The sequence below is a fragment of the Tinamus guttatus genome, unplaced genomic scaffold (genome assembly GCF_059628265.1).
Source record: "Tinamus guttatus ecotype Peru unplaced genomic scaffold, ASM5962826v1 Tinamus_guttatus_pri_ptg000731l, whole genome shotgun sequence".
Taxonomy (NCBI): domain Eukaryota; kingdom Metazoa; phylum Chordata; class Aves; order Tinamiformes; family Tinamidae; genus Tinamus; species Tinamus guttatus.
Genome location: NW_028289265.1, coordinates 143,353 through 168,024, shown reverse-complemented (window position 1 = coordinate 168,024; position 24,672 = coordinate 143,353). Strand labels below are relative to the sequence as shown.

General features: G+C 56.0%; 1 protein-coding gene across 1 annotated transcript in view; it reads left to right on the top strand.

The window, feature by feature from the left end:
• Positions 1–3,891: 3,891 nt before the first annotated feature.
• LOC104580510 (uncharacterized) overlaps positions 3,892–24,672 on the top strand; it is a 29,651-nt gene continuing 8,870 nt past the window's right edge. Inside the window, exons 1-19 of the mRNA XM_088537110.1 lie at positions 3,892–3,989; positions 5,090–5,274; positions 6,377–6,486; positions 7,036–7,092; positions 7,906–10,020; positions 10,417–12,869; positions 13,561–13,786; positions 14,116–14,328; positions 14,413–14,619; positions 14,868–15,049; positions 15,654–15,771; positions 16,755–16,841; positions 17,085–17,204; positions 20,063–20,288; positions 21,077–21,210; positions 21,441–21,641; positions 22,402–22,550; positions 23,463–23,622; positions 23,821–23,929. Coding sequence (XP_088393236.1) covers positions 3,892–3,989; positions 5,090–5,274; positions 6,377–6,486; positions 7,036–7,092; positions 7,906–10,020; positions 10,417–12,869; positions 13,561–13,786; positions 14,116–14,328; positions 14,413–14,619; positions 14,868–15,049; positions 15,654–15,771; positions 16,755–16,841; positions 17,085–17,204; positions 20,063–20,288; positions 21,077–21,210; positions 21,441–21,641; positions 22,402–22,550; positions 23,463–23,622; positions 23,821–23,929 — 7,150 coding nt within the window. The remainder of the gene's footprint in view (positions 3,990–5,089; positions 5,275–6,376; positions 6,487–7,035; positions 7,093–7,905; positions 10,021–10,416; positions 12,870–13,560; positions 13,787–14,115; positions 14,329–14,412; positions 14,620–14,867; positions 15,050–15,653; positions 15,772–16,754; positions 16,842–17,084; positions 17,205–20,062; positions 20,289–21,076; positions 21,211–21,440; positions 21,642–22,401; positions 22,551–23,462; positions 23,623–23,820; positions 23,930–24,672) is intronic.

Here is a 24,672-nt window from a genome sequence, read left to right as displayed (position 1 = left end):
CATCCCGCAGCAGCCTCGCTGCAGCCCCGCGCGCTTCCCCGCAGCCCTGCAGCTGCGGCCGCCGCCGCGGGGCTTCGTGCGCGCCGTGCGCCTGCCGCTGCCGCGCGTCACCCCGGCGCCCTTCCCGGTGCAGCGGGGCGCGCGCCGCGCGCTCGCCGTGCCCGACCCGCGCCTGCAGCGGCACTTCTTCCCCGCGCTCTCCTGCGCGCACCGCCCCCGCTGAGGGCAGCGCCCGCCGCCGCGACCACGCGTCAATAAACGCTGCTTTATCGCTCGTAACGTGTGGGGGGCGCCCAGCGCGGGCCCCGCCGCCGCCGCCTGCTGCGGACGGGCCCGGGGGAGGCCCCGGGGCGGCCTCCGCGGCAGCGCGCGAGACCCGGAGGCGCCGCTCGCCTCCCGCCAAGCGCCGCCGGCCAATGAGCGCCGGCCGAGGGGGCGGGGCAAAGCGCTGATTGGCGCGCGGCGCGGCGAGCGCGGGAGGCCGGCGGCGCCCGGAGGCGGCGGGTGAGAGCGGAGGCGCGCGGGGTCCGTCCCGTCCCGTCCCGTCCGGGGGGTCTGTCCCGTCCCCTCCCCTCCCCTCCCCTCCCCTCCCCTCTAGGGGGGTCCGTCCCGTCCCGTCCCCTCTAGGAGAATCTGCCCTGTCCCGTCCCGTCCGGGGCGGGGGGGGGAGGGGCGGGTCTGTCCTGTCCCGTCCTGGGAGCGGGGCTGCCCCAAAGGGTCCCTCCGCAGGAGGTCTTGCTCAGGGTGTCCCTCCCCTTCCAAGAAAGCCTTTCTTTGGGAAGGGTGTGCCCCCCTCCCGCCTGTCTGCTTCGAAGGGGGCCCTGCCCCTGGGGGGTCCTGTCCCAGGGGGTGTCTTTGTCACAGGATCCACCCCCCCAACCATCCCTGCCTAATGGGGTGTCCCCCCCATGGGATACCTCCAGGAGACCCCTTTTACCCTGCAGGGATCCCAGGAAAGTGGGATCCCAAGAGGGGGAGCCCCCCCCCCCCAAAAGAAGCCCCCCGCCAGCAGCTCTGGGTCCCCAGGGACCCCCTTGGCTCCTTGTCCCCAGCCGCACAGTGCCCATGGGTTCAGCACGTGTGGCCGCAGGATCCGTGTGCGGAGCCGCGCGCTCCCGCGCGCTCCGGGCCGGCCCCGCGGGAGCCGGGACGGATCCAGAGCCGATCGCTTGCAGCTCGCTCGTCCCGGCGCCCTTGGGACGGAGCACCACGGGTTGCAAGTGGTACCGCTGATGCACAGGCGGACCGGCCCATGGTACCGCTGACGCACAGGCGGACCCGGCCTGTGGTACCACTGGCACACAGGCAGATCCAGGCAGCGGTACCGCTGACACAGCGTGGGCAGCGCTTCCGCTCTTGCCACGTGGCCTGGCCGCCTCGGGGTGCAGCCCCGGGGTGTCGGGAGGACATGGGGTCCGAGGGGCATGGGGAGGATGTGGGTCGGATATGGGGCCCAGGCGGCATGGGGAGGATGTAGGGAGGACGTGGGGCTCCGGTGCGTGAGGAGGATGTGGGTTTCTCGTTCTCGGAGCTTCCTGGAAACCGCCCGTTTCTAGGAGCTGTGGGGCTGGGCTAAGCCCCGGCCAGCAGCCCTTCTCCTCTCCGCGGCCTCGTGCAGGTGAAACGCCATTTCCAGCGTTTTGGGGCACTTTCAGTGTGTCCGTGGGTTTTTCACAATGCAGTTTCAACACAACTCGTGTTTTAGGGCTGATGTGCGCTATTTCCTCCCTTTGCTCCCCATCCCCAGGGACAGTTCAGGCCCTGGACTGTTTTCCTCCTTGAAAAGCTGTGGGCTCCCTTCCCGCTGTTCCTGCGGCACAGGACACTGGGCAGGTTGTGCTGCCTGCAGGAACGCGGGAGACTTTCCAAGAACCCCCAGAAAAACATGCCCATGTTCTCGAAAACAGCAGGTAGGGCCAGCTGGGGCCTGGGGCATCAGCAGGGCCTCAGCGCCGGGCACGGCAGTGACAGGATGCTTGGAAATACCCCTGGGAGTCTGGAATATCTTCTGGAATCGGGAGAACACTGTTCACTGCTTTCCCTGCTTTTCCTCCGTACAGGAGAAATAAGGAGATTCTTGACCGCAGAGTGGTCTTTCTCAGGTGACTTTTTATTAGAATAGGTGGATTGCTGCAAGGAGAAGGCAGGGGAAAGCCCCTTGGTTAGAAGGAGCCGCCTCCGCGCGGCCGGCGCGCGTGCTCGCGGTGCTTCGTTTTCTCGGCGCGTCTGTACGGTTGTGTCATGCAGAAAGTCCCGCTCTGCCGTGACGGCGACGGGCGGGAAGTGCCCTGGGTGCAGGAGGACGTGCAGGAACTGGAAAGTAACTGCAAGCAGGTACTGGCAGGCGCCAACAACTCTGCTCTGTTGGAGCAAAGGGAACCCTCCTCCTTTACGCGGGGCTCGGTATGGAAGGAGCGCGAGGAGCGGAGCGTAGCCTGGTGCCGCCGTCGGGGTTTGATGCGGTGCTGCCTGGGGATGCTGCGGTGCTGCCGGGGGATGCTGCGGTGCTGCCGGGGGATGCAGTGCTGCTGGGGGATGCGGCGATGCCAGGGATGCCATGGTGCTCCGCGGGAAGGGGCCTCCGTTCCTGGCTGCCTCTGCGTTTGGCCAGGCAGGGCTGCCTGAAGGAGCGGGACGGGGGAGAGTTGGAGCGGGGGCTCACGGGAGCGATGCAGTCTGGTCGCGGCGGCTGTTCCTGCAACGTTCCCTGCTCGTGGCAGCTGTTCCTGCAACGTTCCCTGCTCGTGGCGGCTTTTCCTGCAACGTTCCCTGCTCATAGCCTTTTTTTCCGGCAACATTCCGTGTTTGTGGCGTTTTTTCCTGCAACGTTCCCTGTTCGTGGCGGTTATTTTCGTGCAACGTTCCCCGCTCAGGGCAGTTTTTCCTGCAATGTTACCCGCTCGTGGCTTTTTTTCCTGCAATATTTCCTGCTCGTGGCGGATTTTCCTGCAACGTTCCCTGCCCGTGGCGGTTTTTCCCACGACGTTCCCTGCTTGTGGTGGTTCTTCCTGCAACGTTCCCCGCTCGTGATGTTTTTCCAGCAATGTTTCCTGCTTGTGACGTTTTTCCTGCAACATTCCCTGCTTGTGATAGTTTTTCCTGCAATGTTCCCTGCTCGTGGTAGGTTTTTTTTCCTACAATGTTCCCTGCTCATAGCCTTTTTTTCCTGCAACATTCCCTGCTCATGGCGGTTTTTCCTGCAATGTTCCCTGCTTGTAGCCTTTTTTTCCTGCAACGTTCCCTGCTCGGGGTGATTTTTCCTGCAATATTCCCGTCTTGGGCTGATTTTTCCTGCAATGTTCCCTGCTTGGGGTCATTTTTCCTGCAACGTTCCCTGCCTGTGGCAGTTTTTCCTGAATGTTCCCTGCTTGTGGCAGCTTTTCCTGCAACGTTCCCTGCTTGTGTCGGTTTTCCTTGCAACGTTCCCCGCTCGTGTCAGTTTTCCCTGCAACGTTCCCCGCTCGTAGCCTTTTTTCCCTGCAATGTTCCCCGCTCGTGTGGGTTTTCCCTGCAACGTTCCTCGCTCGTGTCGGTTTTCCCTGCAACGTTCCCCGCTCGTGGCGGTTTTTCCTGCAAAGTTGTGTTTGCTCCAGCAGCCTCCCTCGACGTGCGGTTGCTTCGTAGCCGCCCTCCTGCTGCAGCTGAGCCGCGAGCTCCTGTTCGGCAGGAAATGCAACAGGAGCAGTTGCATTTCCCTCGAGCAGAGCCAATCGATATGTTTACCAGGGCGGGCTGCCCCGCGTCCTCGGCGGGGGCCGTCCCCGTGGCGGCAGGGCTCTCCCGGACGGAGCCGGGCCGCGGAGCGTGGGGCTCCGGCACCGCTCCTGCGCGCTCGGTCACGGACGTGTGTTTTTGTCTAGTTCTCAGGCCTTCACCCCCAAACCTGCTGAGATGGCATCGCACCAGAGACAGCAGGAGCACCCCGGGCGCTGCCACCTGCGCAGGATCGGCTGCCAACCCGCGGCGCCCGGGATCGCCGACGTGATCCAGTGAGTACCGGGCACGGCGCCGGCCGCGGAGCCCGCGGAGGAGCCCGTGGGGCCGCGTCCTGCACCGGAGCCGCCCATGGGGCCGTGTCCTGCGGCAGAGCCCACAGAGCTGCGTCCTGCACCGGAGCCGCCCGTGGGGCCGTGTCCGCCCCGTGGGGCAGCTGCTCGCGCCGGCGCTGCCGGCTCCCCAGGCGCTCCCCGGCAAAAGGCTTCGTGCCCCTCTTCCCTACCCTCTGTCCCAAACCTCTCCCTGCTCTTTTGCTCCCTGTGGTTTGTCTGCAGAAGCGTTTTCGTGCCAGCAGCGCCCTGATTTGCTTCGTTTGAGTCAGCGCAGGCTGTTTCAGCGCAGCCCTGGTTGCACCTCAGAGATGAGAGTTGCTTTTGCTGCCACCTTCCTGGCTCCCAGCGAGCTCCCAGCTGCAGTTTCAGCATTCTTGCCTTTTGTCTTGTTTTGTTTTTCCAGATAGAACAGTCTGGACATTCCCAACCTTTTAATTATTTTTCCTAAAGATACAAACAGCCAAACCAAAACATCTCAGCTAAAACAAATGAACAGTTTTCCTCTTTCTGTTAAGATTTCTGCTTAGTTCACTCCTTGTGCGTGTTTTTTTCTTGGAGAGGTGCTCAGTTCCTGGACAGCAAGATATTATCAGTCTGTTCCTTCCGATCACTGGCATCTGATGATGCTAATACTAATGCTACCAGTGCTAGAATATTAACTGTAACGGTCACAATCCTCTGTTCATGATTACCTTCTCCCATCAAAAGTCTGGGCCCATTTAATTTGAGGCCGGATGCTGGGAATGAGCATTTGCTCGTGGAAGCGCCAGCTGGTTTTGCACGTTAGCACAGCCACTAACGGGATGGATTTGCTTTGCTCCATGCTTGGATTTTACTGATTCTGCTTTCCAGCAACTGCTACGTCATATTGTAGGCGTCAAAAATTCTGTTGCTCGAACGGTACCACCTTGGGATACTTTTGTTGCGATGCCCTGGCTAATCTCCTGGCCCCTGCTGCAGAGCAGCTTCCAAGGCGGTGGGTAAGGTGAGGAATCCGTAACCATCCCGGGGTTGCTGACGTTTCTCCTTCCTCGCTGTAGCTTCGAGAAGGACGTGACGCTGCTGGGCCGGCGCCGCGAGGTGGTCGACTACTTCCTGAGCAGCCGGGGCGGCGCGTCGGACTGCGTGTCCCGCCTGCACGCGCGCGTCATCCGCGCGCCCGGCGCCTACCAGCTCGTGGACTGCAGCCTCACGGGCGTCTACGTGAACGACACCCGCATCGGCGGTGAGCGCGGGGCCCGCAGCCTCCCGGGGGCACCGGTCACACGCGTGCAAGGCGGCACTTACATTGGCATGAGACACACGTCCCCTAATGTCCTGAGAGAGCCCCAAGATGGGACACCCTGCGAGGTGGAGGTGGAAGCGTGAGGCCGAGCAGAAACCGTTTCTGCTGCTGCAGATAGGGCTGCTGCGTCACCCTGCAGGGCTCTGTGCTGCACATTAATGAGGCAGCTGCAGGAACAGCTCGTTAGGGAGATGGCGAGGGCCGTATCGATATAGTTATTGAACACAAAGGGGGGTAAATTCTATGATTCTATGATTCTAAAGGCCGTTGGGAGCTACGAGGAGAATCTTGTGGTGCTCGAGCTCTCTTGGCTTTCAGGTGAATATCCCGAGTTTATTGAGGATTTCCTCAGAAAAGGCACTGTGCCCTGAGAGTATTGCTGGTTGTTCCAGCCCTGAAAAGCCTAGAAGGACATGGGAAAATACCAAGAAGGTTCAGAAAAGATGGTCTGAAATTCAGGACAGGTATTCATACAGGCAGAATAGACAGAGCGGAGCTCTCAGCTGGGAAAAGAGGCGACTGGGCCGATGCTTCAGGCCCACAAGGCCCTGAGCAGGGTGAAGGTCAAGAGCAGCGGCTGGTTTGTTGCAGTGGGAGGGCAGCTTCCCTGCACAGTCTGGCGGGGGGTTGATGTGTGGGTTGTTACTTTACTCAAGGCAGACATTTATAGCAAACCAAATACCTCTTCTGGAGATTTCACGATTGCATTTTGGAATATAAACTTGAAAGCCAAGAACTCATAAGTATGTTCTGAGAAAAACGAGGCAAATTCAAAGAGAATTTTCTGCCTGCTGTCTGAACAGTGTGTCCCAGCTGCCACCAGAGGAGCAGGATGTCCCTGTGACATGCAGCAGTCTGCCCTCACATTGCTTCCTTGGCCCATCCTGTTGAGTGCTGGAGCTGGGACGCTTGGTGTGTCCTTGCTGTCACAGCAGCTCTGTGTTTTCTTCTTCCCCAACCTGCAAATTTCAGTCCTAGCAATTATAAGAATACAGAACTTGTGCCTGTTATGAGCTGTAACGGAAGGCTTATAAACCCACAGGTAAAGTCGTCCTGCAGAAAGGGGATACTGTTGTATTTGGGCATCCCACGGAAAGACACCTCAAGCCCGGAACGTGGGTTCGGCAGCCCAACTCGCAGCTCTGCTTCCTGGTACGTCCCGTTTCTTCCCAATGTGCTGCAGAAACTGCCAAACGTGGCTGCGGGGCGAAACGCCGTCCTGCTGCCCTCGGTGCCGGGCCGCAGGCCGTGCGCTCGGTCCCGTCTGCTGCCGTCATCATCCTGAGCTCCCGGCAGCACCAGGGCTGTGCTGCCTGGCTCCTTCCATACGTCACCTGGTGTTTGGGGGCTCCCAGAAAGAATTCCACTGTGACAGGGTCTAAGTGCCTCTTGTTCTCACCAGGAGTGCAGATGAGAGCTTTAAACTGCTGCTAACACGACTGTGATTCCTCTGTAGACGCTTAGGTATTTGTTTGTGCTATAAATATGAGGAATGAGCCACTTTGAAAGACAGCAAAGCAAGACTCCAATTAACTTTTAAATTGGAGGGCTGGGGAGTTTGATTGTTTTTCTGCCTAAAAACTGAAATGGTTTTATTTCAACGTGGCCTTTTCTGCCATAAATTAGGCAATCTTGTTGAATCTGGATGCTGAATTTGAATGCGGAGGGTTGTGAGCTGCGTTTCTCGTGCTTATCTTTCAGTTTGAACACTGCTGCTGCGGGGCTGACCGTGATGAGACGAGGAGTTCCGTTCCGCAGGTGTGTGGGTTTGGTTTAGTCTTCACTAACGATATCTGGGTAGTTCATTATTTGGAAATCACTTCACAGCTGGGGAATGTACACATGAGCATAATATGGTTTGTTATAGAGGCAGAGCGCCTCTGACTTATCAGTCAGTTTTGGCTCTTCTGAGATCAGCCTGCTGTTTTATTGCTTTTTATGCAATATGTGCTTTTTAGAGATGTTGTCAACAACACCAGAGAGCAGGAACCATGTTTTTCTGAATGCGTTATGGAGACAATATTAGGAATGAGAGTAGCTCTTTGTTCTCCATTTTGATTGTAACAGTATATAAATTAAACTTGCTCCCTTTGACGCTCTTCCATGTGTTTTGAGGCTGCACCACTACCTGTCGTCCCCACTCGCAGTCCCCGTTGACTCAGTGCTCCTTCCTTGCCAGGGCTTTGAACGTGGCTTTGCCTTCCCCTACACCTGCTTCTCCCTTCGAGCCAGGGTCTCCATGAGGTCCCTTTCGTCCTCCCCCCACACCTTTCTCCTTTCTTCTCCCCGATTCTGCTTCTTCCTCACTTTGTTTCTCTCATTCTGCGGCGTTAAGAACAAAAGCCTTGGCATGCATGGAAACTGCACCCTTCTCAGCTCTGAGGCTGCAGTTCAAACCTCTCCCAGCTGTGGGTCCTCCTTGCACTCGTCTGTGGCAGTGGCAAAGGCGCTAAGTGGACACTCCATGGGTTTGTTTTCCTTTTCACTCGCAATACAAGGAACCAAGTGCACTTGCTGCCCAGCTCATTGCTCTCTCTCCGTGTTTTGCTGCTCTCCCTGGTTCTGCTGCAGGTTCCCTTGCCCCCGTCAGCACCTCCAGAGGCTCCTCAGCCCGGCTCAGACCTGGTGTTTGAGGAATGCATCAGGCTCCCTGCTGGGCCTCCAGCCATGCGGGTGCTCCAGGATATTCCCCAGGATGCTGGAGCTCCGGCCAAGCCCAGTGCATGCCCTGGAGAGGCTCCTGCAGCTGCTCTGTCCTTGCCCTTTAATTCTGTGGCATCGGTGACATCTGCAGCTGAATCCTCTGTCCCTACAAACTTTACTGATGTGACTTCAAGCGGATTTGAAGAGCGAAGCCATAAATCTCCTGCAATATCAGATGCTCCACGGGAAGGCTGCACCCTGTGGGAGCCCCTGTTCTTGCGCTCTGCCTCACCAGAATACAGGCTGACGAGCAGGGATTCAGCAGGGACTGCGGAGCCTGTTCAGCAGGCAGCGTTTGGGCCTCAGGAACATGTCTCAGGAGAAGGAAAGCTGACAAATCCTCACTTGGTTCCTGTGGAGCAAAGTGAAGGCCAAGCCTGTGTGCCAAGATCCATCCTAAAATCTTGCGGACTCTTCCTGGAGGAAAAACGGGACAGGGAAGAAGTAGAAATGGAAGTTCGTTCAGCAGTGTCTGCTCATGAGGAGCCCGGGGTTCCCATGGGCATCGAGAGGGCGGATGATGAGTTTGCAGCGGACACGTCAATGCTTCAGGGTTGGGAAGGGTCTGGCAGCGAATTGGGATATGAAACTGCTGAGACTCCAGGGCTCAGCGCTCGGGCTGTGAATCAACTTGACGCCGCAAAAGAAGATACAAATAATGTGTCCGTAGTGAGGACGTACGAGGAGAAGGCAGCAGGAGAGGCAGGTCCTCACACAGAGAGCTCGGAGGAGCGGCGGGAGCCCGGTGCTTGTGCATGGGAGGCCTCACGTCAGGCTGCCCGTTCTACAGAAATGGAAACATGTGAATATTATCCCAAGGAAGAAAACTATTCTACTGACAGCTCAACAGACCCAGTCGCTGACATAAGAAATAACTCAGAAAATGGTAACCCTATGAAACCAGAAAGGGCCCTGCAGGGTGAGCGCGGTGCTGCGGAACAGCGGGAGGAAGAGCAAGGGGCAGAACATGCGGGTGTTGCAGCGCCTGCAGCCGGGGCGGCTCCGCACGGAGCGCAGGAGCCGGAGCCCGCGCCTGGCGGGTCAGCGGAATGTGACCGCGCCAACGTCGCGCTCGCAGGGTCAGAAACGTCGGCGAGAGGGACAGCGTCTGCAGCCTCGTGCTCTCCCAACACAGGGACGGTCTGGGAAAATCCGGGAGGGAAATTGCTGCCAGTCACTAGTTCTGATTCACCTCTGAGTTTAGGTGAAATTCCTAGTGACCCTCAGCAGCAGCACAGTGGCTGCATAGAGCAGGAGCAGCCTTTGGGAGATCAGGTACTTCTATTTGCTGCTGAAAAAGAAAACCCAGGCCCCAACCGAGGTTGGAAGGTGACAGAAATCTCCGTGCTCGGATCTGCGGAGGCCACGTGGGATAGTGGCAGCGATGGAAGGAGCCCCCACGGAGCACATGTCGCTGCAGGTGACCAGGAGACCCGTGAGGGCAACCGGAGCAGCTGCGATCCGGAGTCTCCTGCTAACAACATCGGGGCAGAGCTACAGGAGCAGCCGGGTGAGCCTAAAAACCAGCAGGAAGCTGATTCTTGCGCAGCCCTACCTGCAGATTTGGAAAGAAATGTGGATTTGGAATCAGGAGAGGATTTTGTGCAACCGTCTCTTTATCCAGAAGACAGCGCTGTGGAAGATGCTGTTTGGGATGAGGGGGACCAGGAAAACAGGAGTGTTGAAGGTTTGCTGAGCAGTGACTTGGAAGGCAGTAGTGACAGTGCTGCTTGCCAGGACTGTTGTGGAGTGGAAGCACAGGCCCCTCGACGAGGGGCGAGCGTGGAGGAGGAGGGTCCTTCAGCAGGGGTGTGCAGCACCGCAACTGAACACGTGGAGTCTTGCAAAGAAAACAGAAGCGAAGAGCTCGAGGGCATGGAAGGGGACCCTGCTGCTGTGGCTGGGTTCTGCCGGGGAGGGGACTTCTGTTTCCTGGAAGCTGAAATAGAGAAAACTGACAGCCAAGGAAGGGAGACGCTCCCGGTGCAGCGCGCTGCGGAAGAGGGTGTTGCCGCCCGGGATGCAGACGGTGTTTCCCGCAGCTCTGCTCCGTGCAGGGAGCCGCACGGCAGCGGGACAGACAGCAGAGGAGCTGCTGCTGCTGCCGGATCGGCTCCAGGAGCCCAGCAGGCAGCGGAGGGCTGTGTGGAGCAAGCGGGTCGCCCTCGTTCGTGTACAGAACACCATCCCACCGCAGTTAAACCGACTGCGACTGCCTGCCCAGGCACGGGCTGCATTGCAGCAGGTGCAGAAAGCACTCTTTTAACGCAAAAGGCACCTCTGGGAGAAGAAAAGGAGACCCCAGCAGCTGAAGAACACAGGAGCGCAGGTTTATGCCGTGGCTTTAACTCCTTGGGCCTTCCCGCTCCACCGGCGCAGGTGGTAGCTGAGAGCTGGGAAGACTGTTGCAGTGAAGAGGGAGGACGTGGCAATTCCAGCCCGTCCCAAGCCGGGCAGGGGGTAGAGGAGGATTTGTTGGCTGAAACCCAGCTGCTCCAGGCCCCTGCTCAGGAAGGCGTCGGGGAGGCCCCAGCTGCTCCTTCCCGGCTCCCGAGGGCTGTTGGAGATTCCCGGGTCGGGGAAGCGCAGCCCGAGCTGTGTCCGGGAGCACCAGGACCGGGACAGGCTGCGCACGCGGGCGAGCTGCTCCACGGGCAGGGAGGGCGCTGGGGCCCGGAGCCGCTGGCAACGCAGGAACAGCGGGGCCTGCCTGGCAGCAGCGCTGCAGAGCTGCATGGTCCGGAGCCTGGCTTGGCCGAGGGGCTGGATCGGTGCCAAGAGGAGGGCGCAAATTCCCCACAGGAAGCGTCCGAGCGAGAGGGCTCTTCCAGGAGCCTAAAAAGACAAGTCCCTGAAAACGAAGGTTTGGGGGCATCCGAATCGGAAGAGGAGCAGCTTTCTCAGAAGCGACGTTGCCCGCCGGGGCCGGCATGGGCAGAGGAGCCCGGCGCGAGCGCAGCCGCCGCTGCGGCGCATGGTGCGCGGGAGCACCGCGGTGCACGGGAGCGTCGCGGTGCATGGGAGCACCGCAGCCCGGCCGGCGGCCGCCCGGGCAGGCAGTCCCCCCAGCGCCGTCCCGCTGCGCGCACCGCGGAGGCGGCCGGGCAGCAGGGCAGCCAGGGCTACGTTGCCCGGCTGGTGCGGGAGTTTTTCCAAGGCGGCTGTGCCGAGCGGGCGCGCGCCGACGCCAGGCCCGCAGCGCCGCCCCGGGCAGCAGCGCAGGCTGAGCCCCCCGGCGCAGGTGCCACTGGTGCTGCGGATGGACAGGGCGCTTCCTTGGAGCCTGCTGCCCTCGGGCCGGCATCACAGCATGGCATTGCAGCCGGGGACACGAGCGGGCAGGACACCCCGCAGCCCGATGCGGATCCCGCTGCCCTCGCGCCAACGTTGCAGCACGATGTCACATCCAAGGACACCAACGGGGCCACGTGCAGCCCGTGTGCTGGCTCCCCGTCCGACGAGGAGCAGTTCCAGAGCAGCCTCTGCTCCGCGCCGGATACCAGACGTGCGTCCGGCTCCGTGTCTGACGAGGAGCAGTTCCAGAGCAGCCTCTGCTCCGCGCCGGGTACCAGACGTGCGTCCGGCTCCGTGTCCGACGAGGAGCAGTTCCAGAGCAGCCTCTGCTCCGTGCTGGGTACCAGACGTGCGTCTGGCTCCTCTCCGGTGTCTCCGCTCTCCGTGCGCAGCGCTGCGAGCCCCGGTTTCCTGCTCTCCGACCTCTCCAACAGCTCCACGGAGGGGGACTGCAGCCGGGCTGCTCCTGAGGGCAGTGCTGGCGCTCTGGGTGGCAGCGAGGCCCCCACGGCCCCAGCCGTGCTGGATTCTGCTGCTTGCTGCCCAGAAACCGAGGCAGAGCGCTGGGCGGACGGAGATGCAAACACGGCTTCCTACCGCGGTGTCGCCGCCGGAGAAAATGGACCGGGTCTGACAAAGCAGGAGCTGCAGCCAGAGGCAGAAGGAGAGGATGGAAGGTCCAGGCAGGAAGCGAATCCCTCAATCCCGCACCACTGCGTGGGAGCTCCTGGGTGTAACGGGATGGCCAGCGAGGAAGACTCCATCGCTCCTTCCTCTCCTCTGCCTCTCACACAGACACATTGGAGACCTGGCACCCCCCTGGCCTGGGGCTGCGTCTCGCGGGCAGAGGGACCGGGAGTGCCCGATGTCACAGCAAGCGCCGCTTCCCAAATGTGTTGCCAAAGGAGGCCCCCAGCCCAAGAACTCAGTGACGGGAGTGGAAGAGGCGCTCCCCCTCCCTGGGAAGCAGGAGGCTCCTCCAGTTCGCAGAGCATTCCAGATTTCGGGAATCCAGAAAGCCCTGCAAGCGCCTCTCCCGCCTCGCGGGAGCAGGGCTTCCCGGGGGCTGCCCACCTTCCTACTCCGCCTCTGGAAGAGGAGGATGCGCCGTGTCCTTTACCAGCCCCAGCACTCCTGCGTGCGCCCGGTGCTCCCAGCACGGGCTCCGAGGAGCAGCCTGTGACTCGGCCTTCCTTAGCCCTGGCTCCGTGCACTCCTGGTGCTGCAGAGGCTCCAACCAGCCCATTAGCCTCCCCGATCCAGCCGCGGGCAGAGCAGGACCCGGCACACTGGGCACAGGCTGCCCAGGGGCTTCTTCCATCCACTCCCAGGAGCTCAGGAAGCCTCTGCGGAGCGGGGAGCTCTGATGGGAAAGCCAGGATTGGCGGCGGAGCGGCGAGCGGGAGCCAGCAGGACTGGGCTGTGTCGGAGGACGACGTGGCGCTGCAGCGGCAGCGGTGCCAGGCCGTGCTCGCAGACCTCTCGCGGGTGCTGCGTGCCGTGGAGGGCATCGACGGGGAGCGCGTGGAGGAGTGGAGGTGAGCGTGAGCGCGCCCCGCGCGCGGGGCCTTGGTGGTGTCGTCGGTGGTCGGGGCCGACGGGTCGCGATCCTGGCTCCTGGTCGTGGGTGGATCTGTTCCTGCCTCCCGTGGGTGATGCACAGCCAACGCAGCCAAGCGGTTGTGCCCAGGAGAGCACTCAGGTCTGCGGGCGAAGCCCAGTTCTGCAGAGCAGATGCTGCCTCGGGCTCCTCCTCTGCTGGGTGTTAAATCTGCAGGAACTTGAGGAAGAATTTCCTGGCAGTGCCAGAGCCCTGGCACAGGCTGCCCAGAGAGGCTGTGGAGTCTCCTTCTCTGGAGATCTTCCAACCTGCCTGGATGCCACCCTGTGTCCTGTGCTCTGGGTGTCCCTGCTGGAGCAGGGGGCTGGGCTGGGTGATCCCTAGAGGTCCCTTCCAACCTCATCCATTCTGGGATTCTATGAAATGACGTGTTCAGGAGGATGGTGGCGATGCCTTTAAGGGCTCTGTTAAGAGGACATCTCTCGGTCTCACAGATGTCCTGCTTGTGTTTCTTGGTGACTTTTGGGGGGTTATACAAGGTTTGCATGTACCAATCTCGATTAAAACATGCACCGAAACTCCCATTCAAGAAAATCATCATTAGCAGGGCGGCAGCCAGATGCTGCCGCATCACGTCTGCATGTTTCTTGTTTTTCTCCCCCAAAAAGAGAACAGATCGACAAGCTGCAGAGAGACACCAAGATGCCGAGGACGTCCATCGCCGTGGTGGGGAACACGGGCGCAGGGAAGAGCAGCCTGCTGAACGCGCTGCTGGGCGAGGAGGCCGTGCTGCCCACGTCGGCGATGCGCGCCTGCACCGCCGCCGTCGTGGAGATCTCCAGGGCTGCCGAGGGCAGCCCCTACGAAGCGGACGTGGAGTTCCTCTCCAGAGAGGTAGGTGGCAAAAACAGAAGTTCCGCTGGTTTCCGTATTTCTCCCTGTGTTTCCGTGCTGACAGCTTCCAGTGTTGTGGGAATGTGCATTTCCAAAAGCCGAGAGCAGCAGCCTAGAGGATAAATCCATGACTGCCATTAGGCTGCTGCCTGCGTGCTGCTCCAGCTCCATTCCTGCATCCGTGGAATGGGCATGGAAGCTCTGGGAGGGTATGAACCCAACACAGCAAACTGAACAGTGGCCATAAATATAACACACACATGGGGCCCTTCTGAATATCGTCGCCACACCGTGCGTTGCACTACGTGTGTTTTCGTCTCCTGCTCCAGGAATGGTTCAGTGAGTTGGAAGCGCTCCTCAAGGATATGAAGGACAAGTCAGGGAAGCTGAAGAAGCGGTGCCCAGATCGCAAGACGGAGGCTGGTGCTGCCTACAGCCGCGTGAAGGCCGTGTACGGGACGGTGGCAGAGCTGGCAGAGCTGGAGGCGCTGCAGGAGGTCACCCAGCACCTCGGCACCGTGAAGCACGTCTCTGCTGCGACGGTAACGCGAGTGCCAGTGTCTGAACCACCACTTGCTCTGGTGGGGAGTAACCTCATCCTAGGGTCTCTCTCTCTCTCTTTCCAGGCCACAGATTTTCGCTCAAAAATAGAGAAATTTATCGACTCCCGAACTGATAACTTGCGGGACATGAAAGGTGGGGAATTCTGGCCCATCGTGAAATGTGTCAAGATTCGCGTTCCCAAGGCCGATGTCCTGAAGACAGGAGCAGTGCTGGTGGACTTGCCCGGCATCCGGGATTCCAATGCTGCCAGGGATAACGTGGCCAAAGAGGTAGAGCCGTGTCGGGTTTGCTGTCCTCCGAGAGCCGAGCTCTGGCTTTGGTACCAGGGCTTTCACTAGCACTTACTCAAGTAACTCTTGTTTGAGTCTGGTTTTGAGGATACCAGAAAAAAGTGTTTCCTAAATACACCAACTTCTGGCAGGTTCTGGTAAAGTCATCACGTAGTAGGAGCTGTCTGAGATATTTCTGTTTTGGGGTGAGTCACTGGAGCTCTCCTCGCTTGTGTTTGTGTCTCCAGTACCTCAAAAACTGCAACGCCGTGTGGGTGGTGGCCAACATCAACAGGGCTGTGGATGACAAGACGGCCAAAGAGATGCTGAGCATCAACCTGCGGAGGCAGCTGCTCATGGACGGCCAGTACAGGCGCTTGGCCTTCGTCTGCACCAAGACCGACGCCTTCAACGTTTCAGAAATAATCAGGTAACTTCCAAACCCACATCTTGCGTGCAGTGATGGGAGTCGCCAAGGAACTGTGAACATCTCTAGAAATTTGCTGGGAGCCAAAGAACTGCACTTAACCTCCTAAAATAGGAGGGGCTACAGTTACACGCTGAAAACGTGTGTGTGTGCATACAGACTGTGGATGAGTTGGCGCAGACGCCAGGACAGCCACATTGCGCTGTGGAGATATGGCTGTAATCCAGTCCTGACAGCGCCGTGGTGACCGGGTGGCCGCCTGGGCCGGCGGCGCGGTGACATGGGCGCGCTGCTCCGCTCCTTGCGTTAGCCCGGACTGTCCCCGTCCAGCCCGGGGTGTTGGCACAGCAAAGCTCTGGGCTCTGGATCAGGTCCCAGTGGATACAAATGCCAAGGTGCCCACTGGGCCAGTCCTCCAAAGCACTGAGCACAACGCAGCGTCAAGCCCAGAGGGCTTTGGTTAGATATGCTATTAAATACAACTGATGCAGAAGGTGTCTAATGCATCTGCTCTAAGGTACTGATTATGTCGAGTCCAATTACAGTGCCCTTTTTTCGTGTTTTACTTTCTGCCTTTCTAATCTGTTCTTTGACTTGCATCTTGCAGTGATCTGGATTTAAAAGATGAGATTGTGCCGATTGAGAGGGAGCTGGAAGGCCTGGAGACCCAGCGAGCGCAGCTGGAGCTGGAGAAGGAAATTCTCTATGCGGAGCTGCAGCAGGAGGTCAGTGATCGCGTCGCACCGCGCGGTCTGCCCGGCATGGGTGGTTCCTGGGCAGCTCGTTGCGTGGGAGACCTTCCAGCAGACCAGTGGTTTGGGGAGCTGTTTCATGTTCAATTTGTGGATTCTTATTCCATAATTTGTCACGGTGACATAGGGCCTATTTCAGTTATAATTACACTCACTGCCATGGCTGGGGCCGAGCACTCTGAGATGCAGCAGGTGCCCGAGCAGCAACGCGGGTTCACGGGGACCCCCCGGCCCCAGGCTCATGGGGTTGCTCTCACAGGCCTGTCCACCCTCAGTTTTTGTGGGCTTGCTGCTTTCAAGGAAACTGTGCACAGCCCGGCAGGGAAACGAGCTGCACACACAGGTTTTCCAGACTAAGCAGAGGAGGTGGGGGAGCCCCGGAGGGCGGATGGCTCTGCAGGGTGCAGGGAGCGTGAGCTGATGTCCAAGCAGCCGCAGAGCTCCCCAGCTTCTCGTATCCAGTGACATTTTGGAGCTTGGCTGGAGCGCTGTCAGCAGCAGCTGCTCACACAAATATAAACGGAGCGACACTCAAGGAGCCAGAGACCCAAACTGACTTACAGAGGAACCAAACTGAACCAAAAAAATGCTTCTGATTTGCTGCCCAGACGTGATAGCCACGGAGCTAATTCTTTCCATAAGTCTAATTTTCCTATATACCCTGTGTAGTGTGCCTGTCACGCAGCGTCACAACGCAGCGCAGTCACGCGTTAAGCAGGGACAACAGAGCTGGTTTGCTCCTTTGGAGAAGCAATTCTTGCAGTAAACAGGTTTTTTCCTGGTAGTAACAATCCCCCCAACAACCACATGCTACAACCGTAGAAATCACCGTCACAACCAGAAGGAAAGCGCAAAATCCTGGCTGGTGTCTGGGCTGTGTTGTGGAGCGTGGGGCACCGCGGAGCTGAGTGCCAGCCTTTGGAGAGCAGTGCCAATGTCCTGTTCTCTGGTTGCAGCAAAGACAGGGGCCTCCTGTGAGAAATGCAGCCTCGTTTCAGAAGGAGAATGAGCTGAGGAAGAATATTTTGGAGAAGGAATTAAAAGTGAGTATTTCTGGAGCTTTGAGCTGAGCAGTGCTTTGGTCTGTGGGAAAGTGGGATTCTGCTGAGCCGCTGTCCTTGCCCTGTTGTAAGTTTATTCTCCTTGAACCGTCTCTATGCAGTGGACCTGCCTCCCCCTTTTTTCCACACTGTACCTTTGTGGTTATTTATTGTCACTCCCTGTTTTCTGTGGCCGGCGCTGTCTCTGGGGATGATACCTTCCTAACCTTCCTCTTTGTGTTTAAGATCAGCGCCTTGATGAAAGAGAAGGAAGCCAAACTTCACACTATTAGTCTGATCTGCGTCCAGTCCCGAAACCAGTACTCCAAACAGCGGATTTGGCAGGACTTCATCAGTGGCCTTCAGGTACGAATCCCAGAAGGTACCGTTGTTGTTTCTGCAGGGGAAAGGAGACATTCTGAAGCTGCTAGGGAAGATGCTTTGTTGCTTTACTGACCATTGAACGGCCATATGGGATCCTTGAGAGAGCAGCATAGGCAGGAAGGGACACGCCACCCATCCTGCTGCTGCGCTGCTGCTCTTAACTGACATCTATGTAATGACAGGAGAGGACTTTGCTAGAGCTTTGCTATTGCCACCATACCATGTGACAGTGGCACATGTAAAGGTTGCTTAGCTCTACTCATAGAGATGAGACTACAGTATCTTCTCCCTCACAGTAACTGCCTACTTGCTTGCTTCTACATCAGTAGCTTCCTTATAGCCCAGGACAAGATTTTATCCAATATACTGAGCCTCTGTATCTTGACTTGACATATCTGGAATCCGGTTGTCTAAAAAATGGACAATTCCTCTCCCTTCATGAAAAGAAGGAGAAAACGGGAGTCTAATATGATATGCTCATGATTGGATTTCTGGTAGTTTAGGTTGCAGGTCAAAATTTCATGAGCCTTTGGCACTCCATTAGGAAAGGACACCACGAGTGTGCTTCTGCCCTTGTTCTCTGTCAGCTTCATATAGCATTCCTGGTGCTCTTCTGACCTGCAGCCACGTGGTCATCCCTCAACGCTACCCATAGTCAAATTTGCATCTATTCATAGAATTCCAGTTTGTCTTTAATTATTGAGAGAGAGACTTGAGGACGATCAGTGTTCCACAGTTAAGGCATTAGCAGCCTCATCTTTGACAGCCATTGGAATGTCATTACGCTGTCCTGTATGTCTGACACTGATCTGTTCATAGTTCTGATATCAGCATTCTGGGCTGGTTTTATGTTGAATCATCTTTCTTCACTGGTCCCTACTTGTACTGCAGCAAATATAAAGACTTATATTAGTGTATCAGGCAAATGGTTCTCTTTATGTCCTGCCTTCTCAATGTAATTATCTGAGTGAATTAAATGGATGGACTAGTAAAGCTAGCCCTGAGACAGACACATGCTGTGGGGAAGCTGTTGCACAGAGGGAGCCTTATTCTGCCAAGTTATTCAGTGTTTTGCGATATTGACTAAGTGAGGTCAATGAAATAACTTTCACCAGGGACTATAAGCAATGTTTGAACATAAGGCAACAGAGGTAAAAGATCAACTATGCCAGCAGACAGCCTGACTGAAATCCTTGATATATGTGATAGAACAAACTTCAGTGAGTCCTGGTTACTGTGTACAATCTGTGGGAGTAAAGCACCTTTGGGCACCAGCCTTGGATGCTGGCCCCACGTTACTAGCAGGTGCGCAAAAAGGGAGCAGCCATTCAGTCCTTCCTCTGAGCAGCTTACAAGGATAAGCAAAGAAACAACAGATGGCGATAGACAGATGGAGGAACACCAGGAAACACAGAAAATATTAGTCAGCATCGTAGGCAGTGACCTCAGCATACCAGAAGTCTAAATGTTGTCAAGTCTCTTGTAGGCAGTACAGAAAAAAAGGGGCTTTAAGAAGCATTTTAAAGGCAGAAAATGAATTAGTTTTGTAGATATTTACAAAGAGATCATCCTGAGTGTCTGGGATAGCAGAAAGCAAAGAATGAGTGTGGCTGGAGGTTCAATTTGAGAACCTTGCAGGCTGACCTTGCTTTTGTGGGTGCAAGCCCCTTAAGAGGTTCAATCTTGGTGAAGAGTAAGAGATGGTAGAAGAAGTGGGGCTAGATCATGATGCACCTTCCTCTAAAAATGAAAGAGGTGATCTTTAAAGCAGCAGTGTGGATAGGTATGGGTGAGGAAAAGGCTCTATTTTTGAGGACAAAGGAAAAGAAAGATATATTTTTGAAATACTGAATGAAAATGAAAGGAAATGAAAGAGAAGAGCGGAGAAGAGAAGGTAAGGTAAGGCAAGGGAAGGCAAGGCAATGTCATATGAACTGCTGATGAAAAAGTAGTCCCTTAGGTTGATGGGATCCAGTGGATGGTTCAATGGTAAGATTCAGCCATTTCTCCACAAGACATGGGGAGCTGCTGTGTGGATGGTGCCACCTGGATAGACCAGTGTTTCTTTTTGCACAACTGGTTCAGAGCTCGATGTTGTTTTATTATCTTGATGAGAAAGGAAAGGGATGAAAGTGGATTGCTTTGTAGCCGTATACAGCATAGACAGACTTAATGTTGTACTGAAGTGCAAGAAAGAAAAAGTGCTCACGGTCCACAGTTTTCTTCAAAATAAGGCCTGACCACTGGCTGACAAAGAATCAGAAATCTTGGAAAGGGGAGTGAATGAGCATTTCTGAGGGAGTGATGATAATAAACTCGCTTGGACACAATCCTGTGCCACATGCTCTAGGTGACCGTGCGTGTGCAGGAGAGTTGAACTAGATGATCTCCAAAGGTCCCTTCTAACCTCAATGATTCTAGGACTTGCTTTAGAAGGGAGGAATTCCTTTCTATTTGTTCTTGGAGGTGACTCATACTCTTACTCGTAGCTGTAAGCAAGAAGGAAACACCAAGTGGCGGAGCTGGTCTGATCTTTCCTGCACAGTGGAGGAGCTGGCCCTTGGCAAGCCAGCAGCAGGGTGGTTTGGAGCAGGGGGGCAGCCCGAGGAGCCCTCGGCCCCATGTTGTGTGCAGGGAGGTCCATGTCCAGAGGCATCGCAGCCGCTGCACCTTCCTGCCGCATTCCAGGTGCTGCTGGTACTGGGCAAAACGGTGTGGAATTACCCCCAGGAAGCACCGGAGCAGGCTCCGCGCCAGCCTGAGCGCGGTGCTAAGCAGCAGCCTCTGCTGTTCCTACCCGGTGCGCTCTGAGCAGAGATGAAACGTGCCTTGTGTTGTAGGAAATGAAGAGGAAGGCTGCGCTGGCCGACTGTGAGGAAGATGAGTACGAAGAGGAAATGGAGGACGAAGAGCTAAGCTCTCTGCTCATGAGCGATGTTGGGGAGGCGACCTCCCAGCATAACAAACTGCAGGTTTTCACGGTGAGCTCCACGGAGTACCTGAAGCTGCACGGGAAGCTGCTCCGTGAGGGACGTGCCCAGGTCTTCCACAACGACGAGGACACAGGTACTCGGTGCGGCGGCATCGCGCGCGGCCGGGCAGCTGCCCTGGTCCCTGGGCACGGGGACCCGCTCCACGTGCCAGCCACCGCAGGGGCTCTGGTCATGTGTCCCACGGGTCCGTTTCTCAAAATATTGTGCTTCTTCCACTGCTTTCTTTTGGAAATACTATTTCCATATACTCCATATTATATTATACTCATGTATAATATAATGTGCTGTATAATCTATAATATTATATAATATATATGATATCATACATTACAGTATATATAATCTATATTATTATAATCAATATTATATATATAATATTATATTATACATTACAGTACATATAATCTATATTATTATAATGTATTATGTACTTTATATAATATATAATACAACTTAATATACATTATAATTATAGTTATGTTATGTATTATAATAATATATAAATTATATATAAATAAATATACAAAAATGTATTATACATATTATAATATATTATATAACAGTATATATACATTATACTATAAATACATAATTTATATTATATTATATTATATTATATTATATTATATTATATTATTGTGTAATATAATGCATTATAATATAATGCACGTGTTTCCCCTTGCTATTTGTACTCTTTCTTTGTTTCTGGGTGCTGTTGAATCCTCCTGAACCCCCTGCCCTATAAACCTGGGTTTGGGGCTTTTGGTTTGCCAGATATTTGGTGGGTTCTGCCCGAGCTCCTCTCGCTTCCCGGGGGTCTCTAAGCGGCCCCTCGTGGTGACATTCCCTCTGTCCGCCCAGAAATCCCAGCCCTGAGGAGGTTTGCGGTGCGCAGCGCCCTGCAGCACAGCATGGTGCACACGGAGAAGCTCGTGAGGGACGTGGCTCGTGTCGTAAGCCAAGTTGTCAACTACCTGACCAACCAGAGGGCAGAGGCAAGTGCGGGTCTGCGCCGCGGGCTGCACCTCTGCGGTAGGAAGCGGCTGCGGGCAGGTTTTGTGGCACAGAGAGCAGGGCCCTGCCCGTTGCGGCTCCCGGCTGGAGCTGGGCACGGAGGCTGCTTTGGGAATGCCAATCTACGGCTTTTTGGCGAGGGTGTTGGCTGGTAGGAGCTGAGGGGACACGTGCCCCTCTCTCTCCTGCTGAGACCCTACTGCCCACACAGGACCACTCTGAGCAGGCCCAGCTCCAGGAGATCATCCAGACGAGCCTCTCCCGGGTGCCCCAGCTCCTCCAGGAGGCCGTGAGCGGTGGCGTCCAGGAGATCCAGCGCTCCTTCTCCGACCTGCTGCTCTCCCACCTGCAAAGAGGAGCCAGGAAGGCAGAGGACATGTGCGAGCAGAAAGTCAGAAACTGGGGCTTACCTGTAAGATCCGAACCGAGCTCTATCCAGCGGTGCCTCCGCAGCTGCCCACCCTGGCAGCGCCGTTCCCGCTCCTGCCGCTGGCACTGCCCCGGGCTGCTCTGTGGCCCTGGGCATGCCGAGAGCGGCGGCACCGGAGAAAATCTGCCTTATCCCAACCTGTCTTTGGGAGCACAGGGCGGGCTGGTTTGTGTTTTGGGCAGCATTTAGAGCTGGAAAAACACAACACAGCTAGGAGGAGGAATTCCACATGGGAAACACAGCGGGGTTTGTTCTGTTTATCCGGGCAGGTGTAGTACTGCACATTGCTTACTGGCTGTTCAGTATTTGGAGATGGGCTTACCTTGCTACTGTCATGTCTTCTGCCTTTCCCATTTAATTAATCTAATTAGTGCTACATATTTTTGTTTTTGGTTTTGGGTTTTTTTTGCACAGAAGCACAATAAATGCAGCCCATTTCCCAATGCATTTATTTCCCTTGCTTAGCAGGCTGCCATGGGACAGCCCGAGTTCCTCACAGTCCTGTCCTGAGTCTCCACCCCTGCAGTACAGTTTTTGGCCGCTACAGCAGTGGCCCAAGGAATTATCAGCAAAATAGGCAGACTAGCCCTGAGCAGCTCCTGTTTCCTAATTTCATGTACCTTGCACCATGCAGCGCCCCAAAGGCCTGCGCTGCTCAGACACTTGCTCAGCCCGAGGTTTAGGTGTTGCTGTAGCTCCCTGCGCGCGTTGCAGCGCTGACGGAGCCCTACTCTCTCCGCAGCACTTCGGCTACGCGTACGCCACGTACCGTGCCGTGTGCGCCCGCAACGGCGTCTACAGCTCCGTGGCCTGCGGCGTCGTCGACTTCAACGAGCAGCTCACGGAGCCCATCTACAGCAGCATCTCCGTGGCCTGGAACGAGGTGTTCAGGTACCTCCCTCTGAGCGCTTGCTGCGGAAACGCAGGTGACCTGCGAGATTTCTGAAACCGCTGGTGTTAAATCAGGTCTTTCTTAGCGACAACTCTCCATGCCAGTGACTATTAAAGAAGCAGGTACAAAACGGGGGTTGTCTGGCCTCTGCAAAGCCAGTTTCTCTGCACTTGGGGACATGCTAGAGGAGGCAGAGCTGGCTCAGCTCATTGCTTTGCTTCCCGTCTGCGTGCTGGTCTCCCCCGATTTGGCTCCTACTGTAGCATGGGAGCTACTTACTCCATCATCGCTAGCAGGATGAAAGAGAGACTTCAGACTGTTGACACAGAACAGCTGAAGAGCAAGATTTAACAGGAGATGAAGTGCAAGATTTAACAGGAGATGAAAGGGTGTTCATTAGGGAGTATCATTTTGGAAGAACTTGGCTTATTTTCCAAACTTCTAATACCCTAGAGTACATCTGTTCACAGTCTGGTAACATGAACCATTTCCACACAACTCCGGTGATGTAAGTGTTGGCCCAGCAGAGCCCCCTGGGTCGGATCCATGGTTCGTTGGTGGTTTTCTCAATGAAAGTTCTCGGCTAACGAAGCCCAGCTGCTCTACTGGGCCCAGAGAGCTCTGGGATCCTCTTCCTGAAAGTGTGACTGAGTAATAGAGCTTAGAGACGGATCAACACAGACCTGACCCAGGCTGCAAGGGCCAGCAGAGCTGCTTGATTCATCGCAGGGCCTGGTGTGAACGCAAGTTCCGTGTAAAGCTGTCCTTCCTAGCAGTGACTTCATCCCAAGAACAACACTCCTCCTCTCCCTTCAACTCGGTTGATTTATTTTTTTCAGCTGTTTGCTGGCACCTAAGCACGTGTGTGGCCCAGAGTGACTTGATGCTGGTTTTCCTTTCTCTTCTTGCAGCTCTCAGCTTGGTGAGTCCATCGAGCAGTTCAGCAAGGCTGTTCTGGATAGACTGAACCAGTTCTTTGAGGAGCTCAAGAACAAGCTCCCTGCCCAGGGCAGAGACTCGCACCCAGTGAACCTCATACAGCAGCAGCAGATGGAAGCGGCTCAGGCTTTGGTAAGCGGGAGGGCCTGGAGAGGCGGTGCCTGTCCAAACCCATCTGCCCTGTATTGAGAAAAGTCTTCCCTGTAGTTAGAAATTTTGCTGGGTTACTCAGTTTTGATACCCTTGAATTGGCAAGTTCTTGAAGAGCAGATGCTGTAATGAAGTGCTGCAATATGTCCTGATTCTTTTTCCTCCCATTTCCCCTCTCAGCTGCGTAACTTCATTCTTAATGAGGTAGAGTACATCGGTAAAAGGCAGCGTGGCATTTCTCGGATTCTGACACCAGAAGTCCAGGCTCACATGAAACCCATATACGCAGGTGAGAAACGCCGGCTTCAGCTTGATCCTCTGCACTTGCTCTGGATGATGGACTTGGTGTCCATGTCACTCGAAGGCACCAGTCGGGGCTTACGGGGGCCGTACACGGTGCAGTCGGCATAAACGAACACAGGGGGACGTAGTGGGAGGCGGGAGCCTTGCCAAGGCTGCGCGGGTGGCTTGGCCCATGGCGCCGGTGTCATCTTCTCTTGCCTCTTCCATTGCTTCAGTCTCGAAGTCAGGGAGGATGATGAGGAACCTGGAGCATCTGCCCTGTGAGGAAAGGCTGCGAGAGCTGGGCCTGTTCAGCCTGAGGAAGAGGAGGCTGAGGGAGGACCTGAGCAGTGTATATAAATACCTGGAGGGAGGGAGGGATGGGGGGAGGACAGGGCCAGGCTCTTCTCAGTGGTGGCCAGCAATGAGACAAGAGGAAACAGCCACAAACTGAAGCACCAAAAGTTCCATAGGAACTCAAGGAAAAATTTCTTAACCGTGAAGGTGCCAGAGCCCTGGCACAGGCTGCCCAGAGAGGTTGTGGAGTCTCCCTCTCTGGAGATCTTCCAAACCCACTAGGATGCAGTCCTGTGCCACGTGCTCCAGGTGACCCTGCGAATGCAGGGGGTTGGACTAGATGCTCTCTAAAGGTCCCTGCCGAACTTAACCATTCTGTGATTCTATGACTTACGTCCCTTCACATTTTTATTATTGAATATGCATTAAGCCAAGGCCTTGCAGAGGAGCAAA